Source organism: Glycine max, chromosome 10 (assembly GCF_000004515.6).
Source record: "Glycine max cultivar Williams 82 chromosome 10, Glycine_max_v4.0, whole genome shotgun sequence".
NCBI classification, from domain to species: Eukaryota; Viridiplantae; Streptophyta; class Magnoliopsida; order Fabales; family Fabaceae; genus Glycine; species Glycine max.
In genome coordinates, this window is record NC_038246.2 from 39,381,985 (window position 1) to 39,391,437 (window position 9,453).

At 33.9% G+C, this 9,453-nt stretch overlaps 2 protein-coding genes across 4 annotated transcripts; both read right to left on the reverse strand.

The window, feature by feature from the left end:
• Positions 1-1,129: 1,129 nt before the first annotated feature.
• LOC100782378 (bifunctional 3-dehydroquinate dehydratase/shikimate dehydrogenase, chloroplastic-like) lies at positions 1,130-2,612 on the reverse strand. The gene is made up of 3 exons (XM_041006214.1): positions 2,393-2,612; positions 2,105-2,200; positions 1,130-1,281 (listed from the first exon to the last, which is right to left on the reverse strand). The coding sequence occupies exons 1-3, from the start codon at positions 2,610-2,612 to the stop codon at positions 1,130-1,132; spliced, it is 468 nt and encodes a 155-aa protein (XP_040862148.1).
• A 1,467-nt stretch (positions 2,613-4,079) lies between these two features.
• LOC100783454 (vesicle-associated protein 2-2) lies at positions 4,080-8,949 on the reverse strand. Of its 3 annotated transcripts, none has more exons than XM_006589093.4 (9): positions 8,576-8,949; positions 8,292-8,458; positions 8,088-8,158; positions 7,931-8,012; positions 7,048-7,163; positions 6,768-6,959; positions 5,542-6,432; positions 4,789-4,866; positions 4,080-4,433 (listed from the first exon to the last, which is right to left on the reverse strand). In XM_006589093.4, the coding sequence occupies exons 2-9, from the start codon at positions 8,341-8,343 to the stop codon at positions 4,323-4,325; spliced, it is 1,593 nt and encodes a 530-aa protein (XP_006589156.1). In that variant the 5' UTR covers positions 8,344-8,458; positions 8,576-8,949; the 3' UTR covers positions 4,080-4,322. The 3 variants fall into 3 exon arrangements, with proteins under 3 accessions (XP_006589156.1, XP_006589157.1, XP_040861679.1); XM_006589094.4 differs by having other exon boundaries at positions 8,770-8,942; XM_041005745.1 differs by having other exon boundaries at positions 8,562-8,942.
• Between the last annotated feature and the right edge of the window lie 504 nt (positions 8,950-9,453).

Here is a 9,453-nt window from a genome sequence, read left to right on the forward strand (position 1 = left end):
TGTAGGAGATTGGGTGTTCGTTCATCTTCGCCTATTTCGACAAACATCCTTGTCTCCAACATACTCCAAACTTAGCAAACACATTTATGGCCCTTTTCAGATCGAGGAGCACATTGGCTAGGTCGCATACCGCCTCAAGTTACCAGCCTCTTCCCGTATTCACTCGGTCTTTCACGTGTCATTGCCTAAACCACACCAAGGACCCATCCCGGTCGATCAAGTTCCTTTCCCCCCCAATGACCATCGATAATCATCTAATTATCGAACCTCTGTCAATCCTCGATTGGAAATGGGACATGGCAACGGCTCCACCCACCAAGCTAGCACTGGTACAATGGGTTGGATTGCCTCCTGAGGACACGACATGGGAGGACTTATGTGCTTCTTACAACCTTGAGGATAAGGTTGACTTTCAAGAAGGGGGTGATGATAGCAACACTACCTTAATAACCAGGCCTAAGAAGACACAGAAGAGATCCACATACCTTAGTGATTATGCATAAAGTAAAATACGCTCACCACAACATCAGCAAGGTCGTTGCAACCAATTTAGATTCCCCACTCTCAATTCGGTTATCCTTTTCTGTTATTCTCTGCTAGCCAATGACTGACATGATTATCCCATGTGTATCTGCTATAAATACCAGAGTGTAATAAAAGAAGACAGAATATCTTTATCGGAAATTTCCATAAACAGAGTAGCATACCTTATCACACTCATTGCAATTCCTATCATTGGGACCTATAATTGTTCAATTTATTAAGAACAGTTCTTGAGCTATTCGTGGATTTTCAAATAAATCTCTATACTTTTTAAAATATATAATTGCAATAAAAAAGATCACGTCTAACTTTATGGTTTATAGACAGAATTTTACTCTAAAGACTCAATTACAAATTTTAAAATATAATAATCTATTTAATTTAAAAATATATATATAAAACTTACTGATTAATTTAACCTTTTTTTATTAACAAGCGCTCTTAGTGAGATCTTTGACATTATTTATTGTAACTGCTTGCCTTTTGTTAAGAGAATTAGTATATGCATGTTTAGTTTTTTTTTTTTAATAATGACTTGTTTTTTTTTTTATCATTTTTTAAAAATTTTCATAAACAAATTTAAAATTTAAGTGTTGTCAAAGGCAGTTGTTGCAATCTTGACCACATCTGCCCCAGAAGCCTGAATTCTTGCAGCAAGGTTACCTATTTCCTCCACGGATGGAGTTCTTTCCAAGTTGTGTGAAGACACAATGATCTTCACACTCTCAGGCTTCTTCCCTCCAATGGATCATGAGCCACCTTCAATACGCCTATATAATCACGTACGCAAAATAAAACCAGAGTTTGTAATTGCAATGTGAATTCACCAATTTCAAGTTTAAAATAAATACAAATATAGAAAATAACAAAATATATTTTCTTTAGATTAGGACAAAAATGATTTTTTTTTTGTAAAATATAAAAGGCGACAAAAAAATAAAAATATTTTTATCATTATTTAAAATTTTCTATATTAAAAACAATGAATTTTTTTGAATCAATTCACTTTTTATTTTATTTTTAGTGCGTAAAAAATGAAAGCATTTATTTTTTGTCCTTAAAAACACTTTGGTGAGAGGATATTGTATTGAACATAAGGATTAATTTTATAAAAAAAACTAAAGGATTAATTAAAAAATATTTTTTGAAGAGGCAAATATATTTAAACTCCTAAAAGTTATAATAGTACCATTTTATATTCAATAATAACATACATATATTAAATAATAAATTATATTAAAATTTTGTATTAGAGGGATAATAAACGAAAATTAAATGTTTTTAGATAATATCCGTACGGATAACAATAGCAACTTTATACAACTAGTAACATTTTCCATATTATCGTTCTATTTATTATTATTGAGGTGGTCTAACTATATATTCCAGTAAAAATGAAATTAAATAACATCGTGGCCTAATAAAAAACATGAAATTTTGTTCATAAAAATATATAAACAAATATGTGTAATTTTATTGGGACACGTGAGGTGAGTTGTTTAATCCCATATTTAATTGGGGTTAGTTAGACAAAACAGTATGGCATAGTTAATTAAATTACCTTTAGCTCGATCATCATCAACAAACTCAGACCCCAATTCAATGGCTTGACGTAGAGCATCTTGTCGCTGGCTTTCATCACCATCAGACTCCCCTCCTTCTCATATTGGTCCAAAACAACCAAATTTTCCAAAGACCAAAACACACACAAGCCAAGCATGCATGCATGCGTTATATAATCGAAACGATTTTTTATTTTATATGTGCATCGATCAAATTCAAATGCATAGATTAATGAATCAAAAATATTTATATATATGCCTGTAAGTGATTAAAATGGGCAAAGGACGGTTATTGATTAGAGATTGATGATGTTGAGCAGGATGGAAGTCCTTCAAGAAGTCCAACCGAGCCTCTACAAGGTCAGCACCCAATTCTTTTGCCTTCACCATCTCAAACACCTTTTCTTCCACCCATTCCGCGGTTGTTGAAGCACAAATTGGTGTTGAGTTTCTTCTAACTCCACTTCGAATTCCAGCTTCCCACTGGAACAGGAGTTTGCACACCATGTTAAAATATATAAATTTTGATTAATTAATAAGAATGTAAGCTTCATCATATTTTAAGATAATTATATGTTGGTCGAACTTTCTAATTAAGTAGAAGTCGTATGCAGAATATTCTTCTTAAGAGGAAAACAATACCGTTACGCTGCTGATAGACATTTCGCGGGGAAACCAGGTTGAACGAGTGTGTGCGCGTGTTTTGTTTAGGAAAATATGCAAATATATGGGAAATGAAATAATGGATGGTGGGGTATCATTCATTTATAGAGGATGACTGTCTCTGTTTCACTACATTTCATATAGAGATAGTTGCTATTCAAATTAACTATGACTATTTATTTTTTTTGGTTTAGTCCCTAACAATTAAAGTAATAAACCAATGAAAGTATAAAAATTTCTTTGCTTGCCATCCAATTTTATGATAAAATGAAGGGATATACTTGGAAGTTGGAATAATGACCAGGTTTTTTTTCTTCCAGTTATTCGCAAGTTTCAATCAGTGTAACTTGTAAGATTCACCTTCTTTGAAGGAAAAGGTTATTATAAAGAGTTGTTGGTGTTAATAGATAAACAATATTAAGTGTTAGGTGTTAAAATAATATGACTCATATGAATTAAGGGTCTAAACTTGATTTAATAAAATAAAAAAATCTATTAACAAATATGAAAAGTTAATAAATTTTGAAGTTAATAAACTTCTAATAAACTTAGAAAAAGTTAATAAACTTTTAATAACCAAAGTTTGTTAATAAAAAACAAAGAGTTCTATCTCTGTCATAAAAAATTTTCTTCTAATTATCATCAAGAATATGAAAGAAAAATAATAGAAAAAAAAAAGAAATAAACTGGAACAGAGAAAATTAAAGAATTTATGTCTTTTTTGAATCAAAATAAATTCTACATACGAGAGAATTATAATAAATAAGATCCTTATAATATATAATAGATTCATTAAATATAAATGTATGAAATCTATAACTAACTTTAGAAAAATACTTTATAAACAAAAAAGCACGGCCGCATGGCATCAGTTTTATGATCTGGGAGGATAAACAATCTAGTTTGGACTACTCCTAAATCAACAATCATGGTCAATAAATAAGAAGTACATGCAACATATTTTTTAGTTGTGCCAAACTATTACAAGTTCCCATCTTGTGAGAAAAATTTATATAGAAAACCTGAACCTAGCTTCTAATTTTTTTATAAAAAAAAATGGATGAAAATGTTACAGTCCGGAAAAAAAAATCTAGCAGGAATGTGCATAAACTACAGGTTCCTAAATTTGAATAATTAGTGCAGAGGTAGACAGAATCAAAGTATTCCACTTTAACATAAAGTAATCATGAATACCTTTTTCAACATTTAAACTACATGCTATATCACGGCTGGTAGTCACTCATGCCACCCCACAGAGAAACACCGATCAACATCGAGAGAATAGAGATCACAGAGAAGTGAAGAACAGTCTAAAGTATGTGTACACAACTTTTGCTTGTGCACGTGGGTAATTTTTGCATATACAAATCAGGAGACTTACATGATTATGGACTAGACAGATTAAATCGAATATCACTGACCCTCAAGTGTACAGATCCCCTACTATTACATTCATAGATATAAAGTGGATTTATGCCTAAACTTTTGCTATTAACAAATTCGAGGAAATTCAAAATGTCAGTAGCTTCCTGCAGATGATTGATTGGCCAGGTATCAAGAGTGTAAACGGTATCCCAAGAAGACACAGATAAGTGCCACCATACAGACATATAGAAGTGGGAAGCCGACTTGAACTTTTCTTGGACCTTTATTAATAAGATCTGCCTGCAAAAAAATAACACAACCCAAACAGTACAAAATTGCACAAGTTCAAGCCTGTAAATGGGGAAGAATTCAAAAGCAGCAAACAACATTTATACGCATCCCCAACAAAGAAAAAAAGTGAAATTGCCAATCTAAATTAAAATTTTGATTAATACTTTCTCAATTTTGTCATTGTAATCAAAATATAAGGGTGCCCCCGACCCCGTTTTCTCTCGTGCACCATTTATAAATTGACAATACTTCAAATTCTAGAATGACAGACAATTTATGTTAAGCATCTCCTCAGGGATTACGACAAAAACCAATGAATAATGGCCACAAAAAAATTACTAGTGACAGTAATTCCCAAGCTTACTAGTTTTTCTTGCAAGATTTTTGTCTCTTGGTTGCTGAGCATCCTCTCCTCTGTTAACTTAGATATTGTTACTCCAGACTGCAAAGGAATAAGAAACATTATCATCACTTTAGTTAAATCAGTTCAGATTTGCATAAAACTCAAGACCCACTATTACTTTAAGCCCAATTTTAATGAGGAAACCCATAGGCACAATTGCTTCATTGCTATATGCAATAAAAAGAAAACATTTTCATAGAATTAAGTCTATAGGATGTCAACTAATCAAGCCTAAAAGGATGTAAAAAAGAGCAGTTATACAACATTGTGGAACTTAATCATGCCATATATTGCAAACCTGTACATACAAAAAGACGTATAAAAGAGCAGCCTTGGCCCCTGGCTGTCTCAAACCATGTGTATACAATTTAATCAAATGAAATGATGGGAAAAAGTAATGTACATAACAATCAAGCATATTCATCAATAGTCATAATCATACAAAAGTCTGCGAAGCCATATAATTTAAACAAGTATGCTAATAAATATCTCACTAAGCTGAAAAAGGTCTAAATAATACTTTATACTTCAAACCTCTCAAATGAAAACATAAGCCAAAAAAGTGCCAAGACAAGGCATTCATAATCAAACTCTTGATCTCATCGCAGGAAAATTTATAAAGCAATTTGCTTCAACATGCAACTTGTTAGGAAGCATGTCACATATGCAAGCAGATAAAAAGCTTCACAGTAAAAGAATGGCGGCATGCCTGACCTCATTTAGTTTTGACTCAAGTCCATCTAGCTTTAATTTCATCTCTTCAATAGCTTTTAATAATTTCACCTCCTCTATACTTTTTGAAACTATCAACTCAGCTTCTTTTTCTGGCTTCAGTTCCTCAACATTCTTTACTGTTCTCCACTCCCAATCTTTTGACATTTTTAACTCTGTTTCATTTTCTGGCTTCAGTTCCTCAACATTCTTTACAGTTTCCAACTCCATATCTTTTGAGATTTTTAACTCTGTTTCTTTTTCTGGCTTCAGTTCCTCAACACTCTTTACTATTTTCAACTCCAGATCTTTTGACATTTTTAACACTGTTTCTGTTTCTGGCTTCAGTTCCTTTACATCATCTACTGGGTTCAAATCCAGAACTTTTGACATATTCAAGTCTGCTGCTTTCTCTGGTTTCTGCTCCTCTATATTCTTTACTTTGTTCAAATCCAGAACTTTTGACACTTTCAGCTCTGCTGCTTTCTCTGGTTTCAGCTCCTCTGCATTCTTTACTTTGTTCAAATCCAGAACTTTTGACACTTTCAACTCTGCTGCTTTCTCTGGTTTCAGCTCCTCTGCATTCTTTACTTTGTTCAAATCCAGAACTTTTGACACTTTCAACTCTGCTGCTTTCTCTGGTTTCCACTCCTCTGCATTCTTTACTTTGTTCAAATCCAGATCTTCTGACACTTCTACCTCTAACTTTTTTTGTGGTTTCAATTCTTCTACATCCTTTAGCATATTCAACTCATTTTTTGACACTTTCAACCCTGCTTCTTCTTTTGGATCCCCTACATGCTTCATAGTGTGCCCCATATAATACTCCTGCCTCAACTCCATATCCTCTTCTAGCTCTAATACCTCATGAACCATGTCTGGATTTTTTAGAACCTAACACCAGGCACAGAACAAAAAATGGGAATGGCTTATGTAAAAAGTATGAATTGAAATTGTAAAGTTGATCATCCACACATGCACAAAGACTACCAAAAGCATCAAAGATGACAACACCAGAAAAGAAGGGAACTTGTGGAAACACGAAAGGTGAAGACAGTCTGCAACTCTATATTGATGCACCTTTCAAATTATGAAAATAACAATCCAGAAATAAAAACCAACAAAACCCTTAAAGTATGTAACTAAGAAATTCTTAGAGTATCTTTCTCAGGGATTTGAAATATCTATGAAAGAAAAAGTGGAGGAAAGAAGAGAACTTAGAGCCGAACATTAGTGAAGTGTCCTCTGATCATGGGCTCCGGGGATTGGATTTCATCTTTACTATATATCTGAACTTTTTCATGGTCAAGCCCATTCTTGAAGTCTCCATTAATAGGAGAGAGATCTGGTGAATTGGGTGGGCTGATCAGGGTTACCTTCAGCTTATTTTCTTCTATATATTTACTTCCATCTTTAACAAACTGCCATCAGCAAACAAATAAGTCAAAAAATATAAACTAATATAAAATCTACCAGAGTACAAAATCACAGTCTAACAAATATCCATACCAAGCTAGAAGTAACATCTTCACTGGTTGTTTCAGCATGAACCTTTGTGCTCTGGATTAAGAACTTGTCCTTGCACACCATATCTTCAGGTGCTTCCCTTTGGGCTTGCATTGTAACTGTTTGATGACAAATAAAAACAATGAAAACTGAATTTGGGGACAGAGGGGGTGACAGAAACTAAGATGCTAGAATTAATTTCCACGTGTGTGGATTCATCTTCAACTAATGTTCCTGGAAAACCTACATTCCTTAAAAAATTACTGGCTACAATCACAACAATTTAATACTGAAAAGCAACATTATGCACTCAAAGAAAACTGTTTCGTGCCAAATTCAGGCCATCATGTATCCCAAAATCATCCACTACAAGTCCACATTTTTTTTTATCGGCAAATGTTGGTTTTGTGAGTAGAGGAGATCAAACCTGTGACCTTTCCCCCTCTTACCTTCTCCCATAACCATCCAACCCACAATGACTAAACTTATTCTCAAGAGAGCTTAACTAATGCATAAATGACAAGTCAAGTATTACGATTCTATTGTAAATATAGCTTTAGTTAGTTATAATTAGCTGTCAAAATGTTATGACAGATATGAACTTAGTTAGTTACTCTTTTTCTATTTTTATTGAATCCTTTGTATATAAACCATTTCTTGTAGCACATTCACCAATTAATTCAATCTGTTTTCATTCTTCACTTTGATATCTGATATGGTATCAGAAGTTACTCCTTCCGCCCCTATTGCTTCCTCTTGAAGCTTCTCTCTGTGTATTATGACAGCTAATTATAACTAACTAAAGCTATATTTACAATAGAATCGTAATATCAAGTGTCTCAAAAAGGAAAAATACCAAACAAAGACACATAAGACGAAGCTATACCTATGAATTCACAAGTAGCTTTCGGCGCGAGAACTCCAACATTTGGACGCACTGAATATTTCTTAGGCGACGTCGTCTTCACCTGCAAATATAAAACGATTAATCTCTCCAACCCTGTTCCTAACACCAAGTAATCATAAAAGAAAGGTGCTCAGACCTTGAACGCTACATAGTGGTCGGTGTTATTAGTCAATTGAACCGAGCATGAACTTTGCTTCTTCAACTCAACTACAAAGGCGAAAAATCACGGCACGTATTATTCAATTGATCAGCATAATTATGTTAGGTTCGATGACATCAGCATCAGCATGCATGGCCGCACAAAATAATAGAAGTATTCGAAAAATGAAAATGCACTCACAAATAAATTCGAGTTCCTTGGGTTCGATTTGGAGAAGAGGTGCTTCACTCATGATTATCCCGAAACCGAGATCGACGTCTAAAACGACAGTGTTTCAGTGGAGCCGTTCGATTCGACGCAGAAGAGGGGAGCGAGTCAAGTCGTGGCAGATCAACGAGTCAAGTCAACTGAACTCGAACATTGGAAAACGGAAAAAAGAAAGAAAGAAAGAAAGAAAAAAGCATTAATTTGTGGATGAACATGAAGTCGAAAAATTCAGCAAGAACAAACCAGTAGTGCAGTACCACGCAGCGAGAGAAAAAAAAAAGTATGAGTCGCTTTTTTTTTTTTCCAAAGAAGAAAGAATAGCGGGGAAACGAGAAGAAACGGCAGCGTTTAAACACGGGGTACGGAGAGAGATCAAAGATGCGCTAAAATGGAATTAGCCGGATATGCCTATATGGTTAATCGGATATGTTCTTTTTTTTTTCTTTCTTACATGCAAGCTTGGGATAAAAGTGGATGCATTGAATGGGAATAAGCGTGTGAATCGTGATCTTCTTCAAAACAGAGCGATTAATAATGCCTCGATTATTGAGTTGCAGAAGAAGAGAGGGAAAAAAAAAAGGAGGGGAGGGGGTGGAAAACAAAAACGCTTTTTCTTGAAATATTGTGAATTGTTTTATATTATTTTCAATTTCACGCCTTTTTCAAGTGAGGAGCACGTAGCATCCCAAGAGAAAGTGACTTCTATGGAAGACGTTGATTGTACTGACGTTTTACCGACACGGAGCCGCTTTTTATTGGCTCGGCGCAGCCAGCTACACTTCACAGTTACTACTACTACTACTGTCAGAATATGGAATATGGCATCTGTAAAAATACTTTTGTAGAAAAAAGAGATGAGAAAATAGAGTGAAATGTGACATAGGCAACTAAACGGTTTTTTTTTCTGTTTTACCAAATGGAGTAGATTTTGAAAAATTATCGATAAGCATAAGTCACTTTATGTGAGAAGTTGTATCATATGTGTATGTGTATTCACGACTTTTAAATTATTTTTATAAGAAAGTCCTACATGTAAAACATGATTCATTTTTAATTCTGTATGAGGTGTTCTTATGTAACCGAGATTGAAAACGGATAACAATTTTGAAAAAAAAATACTCCAAATTAGTAAAAA